At 39.0% G+C, this 17,469-nt stretch overlaps 1 protein-coding gene across 1 annotated transcript; it reads right to left on the bottom strand.

Annotated features, from left to right (window-relative positions):
• Positions 1–6,110: 6,110 nt before the first annotated feature.
• On the bottom strand, positions 6,111–7,306 carry LOC107607411 (uncharacterized). Its single transcript, XM_021106015.2, has 3 exons — positions 7,156–7,306; positions 6,982–7,048; positions 6,111–6,354 (listed from the first exon to the last, which is right to left on the bottom strand). The coding sequence occupies exons 1-3, from the start codon at positions 7,304–7,306 to the stop codon at positions 6,111–6,113; spliced, it is 462 nt and encodes a 153-aa protein (XP_020961674.1).
• Between the last annotated feature and the right edge of the window lie 10,163 nt (positions 7,307–17,469).

Below are 17,469 nucleotides of genomic sequence, written 5' to 3'. Positions count from 1 at the left end.
TGATCTCAGCTTACTTCCCAGATATCCCCCCTGATCTCCCCACTGTACCATCTCAGTTACCTAAGGTCTTCATGATCAACAGAGTTCTCTCCTTGGAACATGTAGAGATCATTGATACAACCAATGGATATAAGTCCAAGGCAAGAGGGGAGGACTTGAAGAATTATCAACCTCCCTGATAAAGGAAAAACGTCAAGCTAGTGACGCTAAAGAAGCGCTTCATGGGAGGCAACCCAAGTTTTATATGCTTTTAATAGTGAATAAGTCAATATTCATGAATTCCAACCCAAACTTGATAAACACTTGGTGAAATCCTTGTTATGCAGTATATAGTGAAGAACAAGTTTGGTGTTCAAAGCATGCCAAGAAAGCATGGATGCAACTCAGAGCATGCTAGTCTTGGAGCTTTGAACAGAACTTTTCATCACAGTGCTCCAAACTAAGTTTCGTGTCACCCCATGGTGCCACAAATGTGCATATAAGGATACACAGTTAGTTAGTTAGTTGGAGTTCATGAATAAACAAAATCTTTTCTTCTTTTTATTATTCTAGCCGTAAAGTTTAACTTGTTTTTTTTTTTTACTTTTCATATTTGATCTTTATAGGGAAAAGGAGAGGAGCATTGAAGGAGATTGATTGGACAATTAAAGGAGAAAGGTTCGGCCACTTCATGAAGAGAAACTACACACTTGTCTCAAGAAGGAATGCATTGGAAAATGTTGCCATGCAACATTGAAGAAAGGAGACTCTTGAAGACCAAACCAATAACCCTCATAAAGTGATGATCCTTGTCCTTTCTCCACGCACAACCCCAACCGTCCATCAAGCAACCATTCTATCAATCCACACCCTCCATTCACTCACAATCTCCATACATAAGTGAGTCCTAGTGCATACGTACCCCTCACACTCAAATTCCCACTCTTCACACCTCTCCATTTTGGATTCCCTTTCACTCCCTTCATTGCATTCAACCCTAAACAACCAAAAGTCTCTACACCATTGCCAACTTCACACTTTCGACATCCAAAACCCCTTCATCACACCTCGTCTTAACCAACCAAATTCCTCATCTATCTTTACCTTCTAATCCCCTCAAACAGCAACTCAAATTCATGGCATCATCAAGTTCCAAGAGGCAAAAGAGGAAAGAACCAACGGAGAACATTCCTTTCGATGAGAAGAGATTCAAAACTACCTTCCATGAACGAGAATTTGAGCAGATAAAGCTCAAAAAGATACTGCCCGAGTTAACCTTCCAAATCAATAAAGACGAGTGCCCACAGATTCAGGAGAAAATTGAACAAAGAGGGTGGCAAAGGCTCACTAATCCAGAGGGGAAGATCAATGCAAACCTCATCAAAGAGTTCTACGCAAATGTGGTTAGAGAAGACAAAACTAGGGCCCCAACCTTCAAAAGCTATGTAAGAGGAAAGGAGGTAGACTTCAGCCCAAATGCTATAACAAGAACTCTTCACTTGAAATCACCACATTTTGATGAGCCCAGTTATCATGCAAGGATAAGTAAGAGCCCTGACAATGATGAGCTCACAGAAATCGTGACTGACATCTGTGTCATAGCAGCTGATTGGGAGAGGTATGCAGATGGAAGACCCCAGTTCATCAAGAGGGGAGACCTTATCCCGAAAGCCAAAGGGTGGTTTGAACTCATAAGGAGGTCCATCCTCCTAGCTGCAAATAATTCAGAGGTCAATATTAATCTACCGACTATGGTACATTGCCTAGTACAGGGTGGAGAAATCAATGTGCATGAACTCAGAGCTGAGGGGATTCAAGAGTCAGCTGAGAAGGCTGATTCAGGTGCCAGGCTTTGGTACCCCAGCACCATTCTCAGATTGTGCACAAAGGCCAAGGTGGTTTTTGAGGATAGCAATCCAGACTGGGTGAACCCTGGAAAGCTAATGACTATCCAGCGTCTAGTCTATACTACACCTGCTCAGCAACAAAGAAGGCCACAAATAGGGAAGCTAAAAGCGAAAGAAGGAGCTCACCAAGAGGAGCATCATCAGGAAGAATATCAACAAGAAGAGCATCATGACCCATCCGACTTGAATATGAACCACCTTCTAAGAGCCATTGAAGATTTAGGGATGAGACAGATAGAAGGACAAGAGCAAATACTAAACCTTCAGTCCAACTGGATGAGCCGACAAGAAGAATGGCAGAAACAACAAATGGAGCAGCAACAGGAAAAATACTCCCAGCTCACTCAAGCCATCCACCAAGTTACTGAGAGGCAAGAACGTTAAGATAAGCACTTGCAAGAACTCAATCAGCGGCAAATAGCTCAGATGAAAGCATTCAATGAGTTCACTGTACTTAATGAAGGACGGCAACTACATAGGGAGGAGTTCAACATAAACACTCAGGCCAAGTTGAACTACATGTCTAGTAATATACATCATCTACACTATGCCATCCCTACATATGATGAGGTCCAAAAAGATTTTGTAGAACAAGAAGAAAGGAAGGTGAAACAGCAGAAGGAAACACTCAAGAAAAAGATGGAAGATGGTGGTTTCTGGAAGAAGTTGATTGGAAAAAGCAAAGGAAATGGGAGTACGAGCACTCAAGAGGGACACAAGGAGGACAAGCAAGGAGGAGAGCATGGGCAACCACATGAATAAAAGGTGGTGGAGTTCCTTCTTTGGTCCATCTTTTTCTATGCTTTGAATAACGAAGATCTTGTATTAAATAGAACATGCTTCCATAATAGTTTGAACCTTTTTAATTCTGTCTTTTAAAGTTTTTTTTTTGAATAGGTCTATGTTTGCTAGTCTCTATGTCACTGCATCATCTCTTTACTTACTTGTATGCTTGTCCCTTTGAATCAAATAAAAAAGAGAACGAGTGTTTCAAAAGACCAGAGAGGAGTTCATACTATGGAGTAAGTTCATGAGTTTATGGTAGAGTTATAAGTTAGCTAAGTTGGTTCAACCACAAGGTGGGAGGACAACTATCTGTCATGAATACTATGCTTGAGACACACCCCAGCTAAATAAGAAGATCCTAATAAGAAAAAGGGAAAGAACAATAATGGTTGAAAAATAAAAGAAAAAGAGTAAGCAATAAGGCTAGGCACCAATGGTTTTAATCTTGAGGCATGTGTCTGTGGTGCTCCTGTATGAGGGATCTACTTGGATGAATAAGCTCTTAGGGGTGCCTTATCACTTGATAACTTGGGTTAACTAACTCGGGATTATCAGCTGAAAGTCCACTATCAAGAGTAACCTTCACTACAGAGCATTTAGTAACCCAAAGAGGTGCTGGACACCAAGGTCTCAAGAAAAGAAAATAAATAAACTATATGCCTGTGGTGTGTATGTATGGGGGAAAGAGACTTGAGGGAGTAAGTCCTTAGGGGTGTCTTAACACCCAGCACCTTGAACCAACTGGTTCGGGAGTGTTGGCTGAAAGCTTATCTTAAAGAGTCGCCCCCTTACAGAGCACTTATCCTAAGAACACAAATAATCCCTGAAATAACAATAAAAGGATCAATGAATAAAAGTCTCATGATTATCAATAATTGGTTTATTGACAAGGATGGTGATCTCAATTACGTAAGTCTTAGCCAAGAGTTGTTTATCTTGTTTTCTTTACTTATTTGCTTAATTTACTTTTCTTGCCCTCTTATGAACCAAAAACCCCCCTTACCCCTTTATAGCTAATAACTGAGCATTTCATTGTATCCTAGGGAGACAACCCGGAGTCCAAATACTCCGGTTAATTTTTATTTGGGGTTTGTACATGTGACAACCTAAATTTTTGTATGTGAGGACTCTTTGTTGGTCTAGAACTATACTTGCAACGAGAATTCAATTGAGAAATTCTATATCAACAAAAGTACACACATCAAAATGGCGCCGTTGCTGGGACACAATAGTGCTATGTTATTGGCTATTGTATATATTGTGAATAGCTTGAATTTTGGTTTGTTTGCTAGTTTTGCTAGTTTAGGATTTTATTTTCTTTGTTTCTTATTAATATTTGTTTTTATTTTCTCTTTCACTATGAATCTCATCCTTTTGGCTATGAATGTAGTTCAAACTATGTTGTAGGAAATGGAAGCTCCAATGAGGATATACATCAAGGATTTGGAAATCAAGGATAGGAGGAACCTCAAGCTTATGAACAACCTTCATGGCAACAACCTCCTCCGAACTCTTATGGGTATAATCCCGATCCTAATGTGTATCAATCCAATGTGTGTGATGACCCTCATTGTGGTTGTCAACCATAATCATCATATGCATATGATCCCACTCCTCAATATAGCCCTACACCATACTCACAAGCCTCACACTACCATTCACCTCCATATGATCATAACTCATACACACCATACCAACCACCATATGAACCACATCTAGAACAACCACCATCCCAATGCCAATACTTCCAAGAACCACAAATTCTACATACACTACCTCAAGAATTCCACCAATATGAACCACCTTCCAACATCAACAATCTTTCCTCAAACAATGAACCCTGTCTTCCACCACCACCTCCCGATGAAGCCTCATGTTAGAACTGAGAGACCTTAAATCTCGTATTTTAAGGTGACAAGAGGAGGATGAAACTAAGTTTAAGGAGCTAAGAGCAAGGATGGCTGGCATAGTAGAAGCCGTGAGTCGCCTAACATCCCACCTAAGCTCATGTACCTTAAGTACCCCCATTGTTGAATGTGGAGAAACAATCAAGGAGCCTAGTGAGGAAATGAACTTGAAGCTCCATGGTGAGGAAGAAGAGTTGAAGCAAGAAGTGCAACAAGAGGAGAAGGTAGAGATTAGCGAACAAAAGAAAGTGGTGGGTGGATGTTTAGGATATGTTGAGTATATCAAGGAATCTCGAGTTGAAGAGCCCTCTTCCAAGGAGTATGGAAGAGATATCAAAGAGGAGAGTAAAGTTGCAGAAGTAAACGGAGAGTTGAAGGAAATTAATTAGGAAGTGGATTCCATCACTAGTGATTTTTTGCCCACATTGATCAATCCCCTTGACGACCTTGTTGAACCTTCTCCCGGTGGACTAAAATGCAAGGTTGAGGATGATATGCAACCTCCAAGACCTATTGTGAGTAAAGAACTGGAAGAAGTGTTCCAAGTAACAAGCCCTCCTATCTATGATGATTCCGCATCAACATATGATCCACTACAAGAAAAATACCCATTCAGGTACACTTAAAAAGTGTAGCCAAAAGTAAAAAAAAAATGATGCCTTAGGCTACGGCTACGCTTTCTGGGCTACGGCTACGCTTTTTATGGTGATTCCTATTCGGCCGTTGTCTATTCTCAAAGGGTACGCTTTTCTGCACCAAGGGCTACGCTTTTGGCGTTTGGGAATAAGGTACGCTTTTTAAGTGATGCTGTCCAAGACCAAAGGCTACGCTTTTCAGCTTCCATTTTTGCCAGAATAGGCTACGCTTTTCAACGCTATTGCATCACCTGTAAAGCGTAGCCACATTGTATACCATGGCTACTTTTTATAAGTGTAGCTTTAGATCCCTCATTGTTTTTTTTTTTAAATTTTCTATATATATATATATAATATTCTAATAATTTTTTGTACAATATAATATTTAATAATATGATTACATATATAATTCTGTATTTTTAATTAAATGAGTTAAATCTTATAAAATAAAAATAAATACACAATTATACTAAATTAAAAAATATTCTAGCAGAGCATAGTAAATACATTCTAAAGATTCACAAGCATTATAATGATATAGTATATTAGTACATAAAACAATAGATCCAACTATCCAATTGAACAATCATTCAACAATAGAGAAAAAAATGAAACATGTCTAAAGTCTAAACTACTAATTTCCATGTATCAATGAATATAAAGAGGATTACAAATTAAGTCTAAAATTAAAATAAATAAAAGAAAAGAGAATAAACAAAGACTTTAGTGCCCTGAGTACTAAGTTCCTATCAGTTGTGTGTGCCTGAAAATCATTTGAACATACCCCACAAAGAAAGAGGATTTTTTTGTTGGAGCCACTTATGTTGCCTGCTAGTGCCTTTACAAAGTGCTGAATAAATTCAGAGTGCCCTTCATAAGTGGCGACAGTAATGAGATTACCATCCACCACTGTTGCTAGTGTCTGGTTCAACCCAATGAGCACCAGAGGCAACCAGTGCTGGTTTAACAGGAGGAAAAGCGGTAAACTTGTGATCTTTAGCTACACCTGCAGCCGCCAGAATCAACTGTCCGAGGCAAATAGAAGCAAGTGCTTTTCCAGAACTGAAAAGCTTGATCACCAGTGCCACAAGAGGATCATGAGCAAGATACTCTGGCGCTCTTCCACCCAGTAACATCACCCTGTCATAGTTTGCAGCATCAATTGAAGTCTGGTGGGAAGATATGCATATAGAAAAATTAGGAATAAGGTAGAAAAACTAAAGCAAAAGTGTCAATGCACATTGGTTATCTCTATAAAGTAATTAAATAAATCAATGCAGATCAATTAAATAAGTGCCGTATCTGAAATAATGAACAAGCCATAAACTAAAGGTACAGTTCTGATCAAGCCCAGAAAAATATAAGTTAATAACAAGAAATTAGCCTTATTAACCAAAGATGGAAGTTCAGAAGAAATAGAATAAAAGTCTGCATATATATCAGCAGGTAGGAATATTCACAAAGATCACAATAAAAGTCTGCATATATATCAAAGCTGCAATTGAACTGAGAGATACCACTTCAAAGTGATTTCAAATTCAGAAGCAATAATATTCATAAAAGAGAAAAGTACACTCATGCCACTTAAAACAAATTGCTGTCAATCAGAAATTCAATATTCTTCCTTTAATCTTCTTTTGAATGATTTTCAATGGTTATAGCCTCCTCAACAAAAACGATAAAAAAGATCTCTATTCTCCACAAGTTCAGATCAAATGCAGATTGACTGAATTGTATTCAGAATAATTCTTCCATCAGACAAAGTACCTTGAAGGATGATTTTGTATTGATGAGACAGCAGAAGGGAAGTTACCAACAAATTTTACTCGATCACCTGCAAATTATTTAAGCCTCATGTTAACCTTTAGGTGCTATGCAATATGTACAATAGGAAGTAAATTTGGAGATAGTTGCTCAATTTTTAACAACAAAACAGCACACCTGTTTTAATAGTAGTGCCTTTTGATGAAGCAGTAGAAACCTCCTGCTTCAGCATAGCCTGAGAACTTATTGTGGATCCACCCACAATTTCAGCATCAACACTAGAAGCTGCTTTACTATGTTTTAAAGAAGCAGCATGTGTACTTCTCATGGCCAACACAGATGGTCGTTCAGGCTTTGAACTTTCTTTAGCAGAATCAACTTCCTTTGATGGAGTTCCCTGAAATATCAATCACATAACAAAAACTATTATTATTCTGTTTATATTAACAGCAATTTAGGAAGAAATCATCTCAACAATACAAACAGATAATAAGAAGTAGCAAAAGAATATCTGAGAAAACGTACACCAGGTAATGAAAGGGAATCCACAATTAGTAGCCATGGACCAAAATGCTTTGCAAGTGCCTTGGCAAGAGTCTCCTGATATATATCCGAACCTACACACGAATCGCTTAATGAGAGCACTTCTTGATTGCAGAAAGGGGAAAATAAAGCATTAACAAGAATGAAGGAACTACCTGCAACTAAATAGAATATGGATAATAAGGATAATTTCTTGTTTGGTTACTACTTCAACTGAGATAAAATCTGAATCTGAATTATATATCAGCAGAAAAACCACAAGAGAAGGACAGGTCAGAAAAGTCTATACTTGTTAATAATAATTTAGAAACAAGTTAATCAGATTTATATTTTGTAACTCATTAACATAGATATATCTAACTGATTTGGATATCTAACAATAATATAGGATGAAATAATCACAAACAGCACAATATAATCACAATTAAGTCACAAAAGCACAAAGAACAGCAGCACAGTAGCATATTTACAATTAATAATCACAAACAGCAGTAAGAGCTAATCAACAATCAATTAATCAATGAATGAAAAATTGAAAACATAAATCATTCAAGAATAATTCAAAGATCAATAACCCTTAGGAACAGAGCAAAAAACTGAACAATGTCATTACACTATTACAGTGAGCCATGAACAGAGCATGGACCTTCGAAGACGGCGAGCTGGCGACAAACACGACGAAGGACGACGCCGAAGAACTGCAAAACAAGACAGGAAAGCAAACATTGGCGAACGAGGGATCGAGGGACCTCGAGAACGACGAACCTAGTGGCGATCTTGAGCGCGACGAGCGGCGACGGTGAGATTGATGGCGGCGCGGTGGAGGCTAGGGTTTTCACAACGTTACAAGGAAGAGCTGCGAGATGGATGAACGGCGGCAGAGCACGACTAAGAACAATGAGTAGACGGGTGAGACGGTGACAGTGGCGCACAATGAAGGAGGGCACAATGACGGGGAGATTGAAGAAGCGGCTAGGGTTTTATTATTTGGTGCTCTGGTAGGAAAGAAAGAATGACGAAGATAAAGTGCAGGGCTTCGATGATGAAAAGAAATAAAAAGAAACAAAAAAAATTCACTAAGTGTCCTATACATGTGTATTTGGCATTTTTACATTAGGCACTGCTTTTAAAGCCTACCCAAAACATAACAAATATGCTACTCTTTAAAAGCGTTTCCTTTGGTATGAAAATTGTATTTATAGATATCAACATAAGGCTACGCTTTATAAGTAATTTCTATAATACCTAAGGCTACGCTTTTTAAATGATGCCGCATTTGTGAATCATTTTCTCTTATAAAAAGGCAACACAGAGAAAAGCGTAGCCTATTCTATGAATAGGCTACGCTTTTCAAATGTAGCTTAAAAAAAGTGTGGCTGAATGGGTATTTTTCTTGTAGTGATCCTTTCGAGTTTGAAGAGTCCTTCCCCAGAATTCTTAGACTTGATGATGTGGTAGACTTCAATAGACCTCCTATCTATGATGAGAGTGATGGGGAAGAGATAGAAGAAATTGGTGAAGAAGCATGTGAACTTGAGGAAGCTTGGCAAGAGGAGAAACTTGAAAAACCTTGCCAAGTGGTGGAAGCCTCAAGAAGAGGATGGACGGGAGTAGAGCATGCTTTATCAAGATCTTTGGGAACTCCTACACCTAGTTCGTCATCCAATCACTCGCTTGAGTGGGTAAAACTTCTAACTCTCAGCTTTATTATCCCACTTGAGTATGGTTTGCTTGAAACGGATGGCCAACTTAGGGCATTTTGTGCAATTAAGCGAAGGAGGAGGATGTTTAGTGGTTGGCGTTCTAAATCTAAACTCTTATTATAGTTGAAAGCTCGAAATTGAAGAGCATGGATTGGTGTAATGCTCAATTAAATGGGTCTAGGAGGATAATTTGGTGCTTTCATGAGAATTCATCTCTCTTGTCACCCGGACGGAATCAAGATGATCAAATAGAAGATGGGTGCGAGGACAAGATATGGGACCCCGGATCACACTACAGAAGTCAATTTCGGGAGCTAACATCTTGGAAAGAACCTCACCAAAACTTGGTGAAGATGGTTGGAACTTCTGACAACCGATTGAAGGACACGCACTTTTGGAGGTTCAAGGATGGATACAAGCATAAGCCACCTTGACAAGAAGCCTCCCAAATGTCCAACTTAAGGACTTAAACCAAAAGTGCTTGGTGGGAGACACCCCACCATGGTAAACTCTTTCCATTCTCTTGTAGATATAATGAATGAATGAATTGAGTTCCATTGCATATAAATTCTTAACTTCTTAGTACATTTTGCTTTGTTTGCTAAGGTGTTTATACAATCTATGCTTTAATTAGGGATGCTTCTTTGAATTTGAGTTTTTGCTTGGATTGCAAGTTTCCTCAAATTGTTTGAAAAATCCCCAATTTTTCAAAATGTGTTTAAATTTACACCTTGGCTAGTTTTTTAGTCTTAGAGAAGGTTAGGAGATTGAGCTCTTTTCGATGCTCATGAAAAAAAAAAGCCAAGCCACGTGCAAGCGCATAATGCGCGCGCGCGTGGGCTGCGCATTTTAGCTTTCTGAGCCAAGGACCAGAGAGTTGTGCCACTTTTGGGCCAACTCTGTGCCTCAACCCACGTGGACGCACGCTGTACGCGTCCGCGTCCCTTCGCGCTTCTTCACCCATGCGTTGGCACACATGGCGCCTCCGCGCCCATTCTATAAGTTCAAACCATCCACGCAAACGCGCACAATGCACGCGCGTCTCGATGCGTTTTAGCATCACCCAGGCCAAAGGACCCGAGAGTTGTGCCAACTCTGTGCCTCTTTTGTGCCTCTGACCCAGCACTCCTACGCTGACGCATACCGTACGCGTCCGCGCCGATTCCCAATTTTCCCATCTACGCGCGAGCGTATATGGCGCCTCCGCGCCACTTCCCTATTCTCTCACCCATGCGGCTGCGCATGGTGCGCACACGCGTGGATTCAAATTTTTACTTACCCCGGGGACGCGAAGCCCTAGCGCATTCGTGCAGTCCCTCTTCTCCCCTGCTCTAACGTCTCTCCCTCTCCTTTTCACCTATAACCACCACCATCCTCTCCATAACCGGCGACCCTCCGGCGATCGTCCCGCGACCATCGTCGCCACCGTTTCCTTCACGCCACCCTTCTTCCTCGCTCTCCCTCTCTCTATCACTCGATCCCCTCCTCTCTGCTCTCTCTCACAGCGCCTCTGCGACCAGCCACCACTCATCGCCATGAGCCCCGCTGCACCGCCACCGCTCTGGGAAAGCAGCTCCACCTCGCTGCTTTGCCCCTTTTCCTTTCCCAATTTCTCTCACTCCCTGCCTCTGCATTCCAGGTCCACACCATTCTCCCCTGTTCTATTCCATTTCTTTACTCTAGTTAGTTAGTGAATTTTTGTTAATTTACTTTAGTTAGATTAGTTTAGTTAGTTTAGTGTAATTAGGTGGTTAGCGAATTTGGCTTGAGTAGTGGACTTAGGCTTGTTTGAATTGTTACTGCTGTGTGAAATTGCTCTGTTTCACTGAATTGCTCTGTGCTCATTCGAATTGTTGATGCTGCTGCCTGTTCGTTGCATGTTAGTTTGGCTTCATTTGTTTTCTGATGTCTGCTGCTGAATTATTGGCTTAATTGTTCCATTCATATGAACTCATACATAATTTTGTGCTTTTGATTCTTAATGAATTCATATGAAATTGATTTGACTGTTTGAATTTGGAAAATGGCCAATTTGCTGCTGAAATGCTGCCGCATTTTTTCTAACCATGTTTCATGAAATGACATTATTTTGATGGGTGTAACAAACTTCTATTTGATTATTTCTTCGTCAAAAGACTTTTGTTGCCTAATTGGTTTTGGAAACTCCTCAAGAGCATGTTTACATGTTTTGGTCATGCTTATTATATTTTTTGCTTGTTATTCATGGTGATTTTCTTGTAGGCATTGAATTGTTTGAATGAATTTTCAGATTGGCCATCACTTGTAACACTTTTAAGATTTCATGCCTCTTTTGCATAAACACACAAGTTGAAAGTTTTTCTTTTTATCTAAGTGGCTGATTTGATTCACTTTATTCATACATAATTTGCATTAAGCCACATAGACCATAAGGTTTTCCACTCTTTTCTCAACTTGTAACTTTTATGCATCATTGAATTTGGTGTTGAATGCTTCTTGATTGATTCATTCTTTAATGATTGCATTGACTTTAACGACACAAATTCATATGACTCTAGTGATCTTTGCATTGACTGATGACTTGTTTTCTCATTAATTGCTTTCTAGCAATATTATATTTCATCATCAATGACTTGATGTATTTCATGATTGTGAATGTGCTTACATTCCTACTTTGTACATTCCCTTTTGAATTGAGCCGGTAACCACCATATCACTGATTTTTAAACTGATTTCTAACTTTAATCTATTTAACCAACTAATTTTTCTTTTGGTTTTCAACTTAACTCTTCTGATCATTCCTTTAGATATGGTGTTTCTTAGGCCTGATGAACAAGTAATGTGCAAATGTGGTTTGAAATCTTGGTTTGAAGTCTGATTTGAATTCTGAATTCTATTGCTTGCATTCCAAGAAATCCCTCTTCTTTATTCACATCATGAATATGCTTCACTTTGAGTGCTTTATATCTGCTTGGCTATCTGCTTATATTGTATCATCTCTGTTTTTCAGGATGTCAGACAAAGGAAAGGCTATAGCCACTACTTCCAAAAAGAGAAAGTGCTCTAAAACCTCTACCCCTTCACCTTATGCAAACTATGCTAAGAATCCCATGAATGAAGAGGACAAGAAAAATTAGCTGCTGCCAGCCACTGACCCAATCAAATTCCCAAACCTCTATTATGAGCTTCATTTCTCTGACTTCCAGAAGAAGAATCTAAACATTGAGAAGAAACTACTCATTCCCAATGATGTAAGGTGTGCCATTATCACCCGTATTCTGGAGTTAGGATTGGACTTTGTTGATAGAGATTTGGGGAGGGTAAACACTTCATGGGTGAGAGAATTTTATTGCAACTTCTTCTGAGCCACTCTTGAATCAGTTCAGCTGCGGGATAGAGAGATTATGATCACTGAGGCTGCTATTGGGGATGCACTGCTTTGCCACCATCGTCCTGATGACACCTGCATCTATAAGCAGGCAGAGGTAGCTATCCACTGCATGACATTTGACTATGAGTCGCTTAAGCGCGTGATTGCCACAGCTGACGCCCCCTGGGTGATGGATTCTAGGAATAAGAAGCCCAACGGGATATGTTTCACCTATCTGTCGAGGGAGGCTAGGACTTGGCAGTATATCTTTGCCCATTATGTCTTCCCCACTACTCACCTCTCAGAGATTCCAATGGATATGCTAGTTCTGATTGGGTGTGTGACAGAGGGGAAGGAGGTAAACTTCCCCCGGCTGATCAGGCAGAGTATGTGGTGCGCGCATATCCGTGGCCTACTGCCCTTTCCTACACTAGTTACCAGCATGATCGAGATGGCTGATGTTCCATGGGCGGATGATGATGTGACACCACCACCCCCAGATGATGACGAGAAGGAGGTTACCATTCCATGGGGTGGGTGGATACACGAGAAGCCCCCACCCAAACGCCGCTCCCGAGCCAGAGCAGTGGTGAAGGCAGCTCAGCCCTCATCATCAGCAGCAGCAGTATGACCTCCCTCTACTCCAGCAGTCGTAGCATCCTTACCATCACCACCAGCACCTGAGCCGACTTACCTGTTGGTGTAGCACCTACTTCGCTTCATGGAGCGCCTCCAGCGTCGTGTCATGCGACGTCTCGATCGCATCGATCAGGTGTTCATATAACAGGGCATCGAGCTACCTCCACTTCCAGACTCCCCCACCTCCGACGAACAGGATCAGGAGGAGGAGCATGGTGAGGAGCATGACGAGGTGCCGACTTATCAGGATGAACCTCTAGAGACACAGGTCACCACTGAGGTTCAGCACCCTCCTGAGGTTCAGCAGGACAATCCACAGCCACAGCCTGAGCCAGTCCTACAGCCTAAGCCTGAGCCACAGCCCGGCGCAATTGTTCACCCCCATCCTGAGCTTCTGCGGTAGCATTGAGGACGATGCTTGATTCTAAAGTATGGGGAGGTCACCGTTCGTGACCGGTGTTTACATTCATATGGTGAACTTTCAGACATCTATTTCTATTTTCTGCTACTTTAGTTATTTTGTACTTTATGTTTTAGATCATTTTGGGATTTATAAGATTTGATAAATTTGATTTTGTGATTTATCTTGTGCTTATTTTAGGGGATTTTACCACCTTTTTCCACATTTATTCAATGAAATAGCATGGTTTTGTAATTCTCCCTTGAATTGTGCTTAAGTGTAAAATCATGCTTTTTAGGCCCTTAAATTGGTGATTTTGATTCACTTTAATTCCATTCGATGCCTTGATGTGTTTGTTGAAGTGATTTCAGGTTCATAAGGCAAGTATTGGATGGAAGAAATGAGGAGGAAAGCATGCAAAGTGGAGAATGCATGAAGAAACAAAGATTGGGAATGCACCAATGGACGCGCACGCGTACAAGGCGCCCACATGATGTGCACGCGTACACGATGCGCACGCGTACATAGAGATACGCACGTGTACATGCTGCGTCCGCGTGGATGAAGAATTTACCAATCGATGCACACGCGCACATGATGCGCACGCGCCGATACTCTCACGTGGCCCACTTAAAGGCAAAACGCTGGGGGCGATTTCTGAGCTGTCCAGACCCAATTCCAACTTGTTTCTGAGTGTATTTCATGCAGAATTAAAGTCCAAGCAAAGGGGGAGCAATTAATTTAGCCAACATGAGCCTTTAGTTAGTTTTCCAGAGAGAGAAGCTCCCTCTTCTCTCTAGAATTAGGTTAGATTATCTTAGATCCATGTTTAATTACTTGATCTTATCTTGTTTCTTTTATAATTTCTCATTTCTACGTATTGATTCTCTTATTTGTCATGTTAATTTCTCATTTTTCTCTCTTTGTGATGATGAACTCATGTTGGATTTGGTTTACATTTAATGCAATTTGATATTGATGTATCTTTTTATTGATGAATTGAGTTGTGAATTTACCTTTCCTTGCAATTTGTAGTTGGTAGATTTTATTATTCTTACAATTTATGATGTTTACTTTTACTGCACTCTATGTGTTTGTTCTCTTTAGTTTTTGAGTAGTTTTGTTGACTCTTGGTCTAAACTAAGGGAATTGGGTAAACTTGAGTTATTGGGTATAATGGATTTGGTGATTTGAGAACCCTTGGTGATCAATTTGACACCCATTGACGCTAACCCACTACTAAGTTAATTAGTAGGTAGGTTGGGACTTAAGGGTTGATGTGATCAAACCTATTTGACGTACATCAAGCTTAGGAGTAGATACTACGTACTTAAAGCTTTTGGGAAGTAGACTTAATAGGTTGGCCTCTCATGATTATCAATAATTGGTTTCTTGACAAGGATGGTGATCTCAATTACCTAAGTCTTAGCCAATAGTTGTTAATCTTGTCTTCTTTACTTATTTGCTTAATTTACTTTTCTTGCCCTCTTATGAACCAAAAACCCCTCTTACCCCTTTATAGCCAATAATTGAGCACTTCATTGTATCCTAGGGAGACGACCCGGAGTCCAAATACTCCGATTAATTCTTAATTGGGGTTTGTACATGTGACAACCTAAATTTTTGTATGTGAGGACTCTTTGTTGGTCGAGAACTATACTTACAACGAGAATTCAATTGAGAAATTCTATATCAACAAAAGTTCACACATCAATACTCCTTCCATAGAAGTCAGAAGAGGGTGCAATAAAGTCACCAAGCATCTTCCTTGCATCTCCACTATTTTTATTGGGTTCGGCCATCTCTTCTTCTTTTTCGAAAAATTCTGTCAGGTCCTCTCCAGAGTGTTGTGCTTTAGCTTCTCTTAGTTTCCTCTTTAGAGTCCTTTCAGGTTCCAGATCAGCTTCAACAAGAATGTTCTTATCCTTGCTCCTGTTCATATGAAATTTATGATTGAAATTTATTTTGAAAAAGATTTGAAAAGGAAAATAAAAAGATTTGATTTTTGAAATTAAAGTTGATTACTTAACTAATAAGAAACAAAAAGATATCATTTTAGAATTTAAAGATTGATCATTTTTTAATAGGCAAACAACAACTTGAAAATTTTTTAATCAAAATATTAAATGTTAGCATTAATTTCGAAAATATGAAATAAAAATAAGAAAAAGATTTTGAAAATCAAATTTTAAAATTTTCGAAAACATTAAGAAGGAAATTGAAAAAGATTTGATTTTTGAAAAAGTTTTGAAAAGATAGGATTTTTAAATTGAAAATTTTGACTTGACTAATAAGAAACAAATAAATTTTAAAATTTTATGACTAAATCAATTCAAATTTTTGAAATTTATGAGAAGAATAAGGGAAAGATATATTTTTTATTTTTGAATTTTTATGAGGAGAGAGAAAAACATAAAAATGATGCAAAACACAAGAAATTAAGATCAAAACTAATAATACATGCAAGAACACTTTGAATGTCAAGATGAACACCAAGAACACTTTGAAGATCATGATGAACATCAAGAACATATTTTTGAATATTTTTAAGAAAAGAAAACATGCAAGACACCAAACTTAAAATTTTTTATTCTTTAGACACTAATAATTCAAGAATGCATATGAAAAATAAGAAAAGACACCAAACAAGAAAATTTAAAGATCAAACAAAGAGAATCATCAAGAACAACTTGAAGATCAATAAAGAACACCATGCATAAATTTTCGAAAATAAGAAAAATGCAATTGACACCAAACTTAAAATTTGACACTAGACTCGAACAAGAAACACAAAAGTTTTGGTTTTTTATGATTTTATGAAATATTTTTTGATTTTTCGAAAATTATGTTGGAAAAGAAAATAAAGAAATTCAAAATTTTTAATAAGAATTCCAGGAATCATGCAATGTTAATCTAAAGCTTCAGTCTAAAAAGATTAGACATGGCTAGCAAAGCTTCAGCAGGACATTACATACAACAGCCAAATTGATGGAAATCAACTAGCTCCTGTGATGATAAAAGCATCTTCTGAAACTCTAGAATTCATTCTTAAAAATTCTAAAGAAATTTTTGAAAACTAAACATATTTTATTTTTTTTCTTCAGAAAAAATTTTATTTATTATTTTTTTTGAATTTTTCTAAAATAAAAAGCTTAAAAATAAAATAAAATTACCTAATCTGAGCAACAAGATGAACCGTCAGTTGTCCAAACTCGAGCAATCCCCGGCAACGGCGCCAAAAACTTGGTGCACAAAATTGTGATTTCAATGGCGCCAACAACTTGGTATGCACAATTGTAATCTCAACTCTTTTTCACAACTTCGCACAACTAACCAGCAAGTGCACTAGGTCGTCCAAGTAATAAACCTTACGTGAGTAAGGGTCAATCCCACGGAGATTGTCGGCTTGAAGCAAGCTACGGTCATCCTTGTAAATCTCAGTCAGGTGGATTAAAATGGTTATGAAGTTTTGATAATTAAAATATAAATAAAATATAAAATAGGATAGAGATACTTATGTAATTCATTGGTGGGAATTTCAGATAAGTGTCTAGAGATGCTTTGTTGCTTCTAAACTTCTGCTTTCCTATTGCCTTCTTCCAACCATGCGTTACCTTCTTCCATGGTAAGCTGTATGATTCTCTGGGATGAAAACAAATCCATATGCACTGTCACCGTACGGCTAATCATCTGTCGGTTCCCGCTAGCGTCGGAATAGGACCATTATCCTTTTGCACATTGCCATTTGCGCCCCACATTCGCAGGTTTGAAGCTCGTCACAGTCATCCCTTCCCAGATCCTACTCGGAATGCCACAGACAAGGTTTAGACTTTCCGGATCCTGGATTCTACTTGGAA

This window comes from Arachis ipaensis, chromosome B7 (assembly GCF_059453495.1).
Source record: "Arachis ipaensis isolate K30076 ecotype BB chromosome B7, ASM5945349v1, whole genome shotgun sequence".
NCBI lineage: Eukaryota > Viridiplantae > Streptophyta > Magnoliopsida > Fabales > Fabaceae > Arachis > Arachis ipaensis.
Note: the sequence above shows the minus strand (reverse complement) of the source record. Positions and strands in the feature narration are given on the sequence as shown.

What these genes read in the sequence shown, in the direction of transcription:
- LOC107607411 (XM_021106015.2), bottom strand. Translation starts at nt 7,306, where the DNA reads ATGAGAAGTACACATGCTGCTTCTTTAAAACATAGTAAAGCAGCTTCT. An exon ending in AGGCACTACTATTAAAACAG is followed by an intron (nt 7,049 to 7,155) that starts GTGTGCTGTTTT and finishes AATAATTTGCAG; the next exon opens with GTGATCGAGTAAAATTTGTT. An exon ending in ATACAAAATCATCCTTCAAG is followed by an intron (nt 6,355 to 6,981) that starts GTACTTTGTCTG and finishes AAACTATGACAG; the next exon opens with GGTGATGTTACTGGGTGGAA.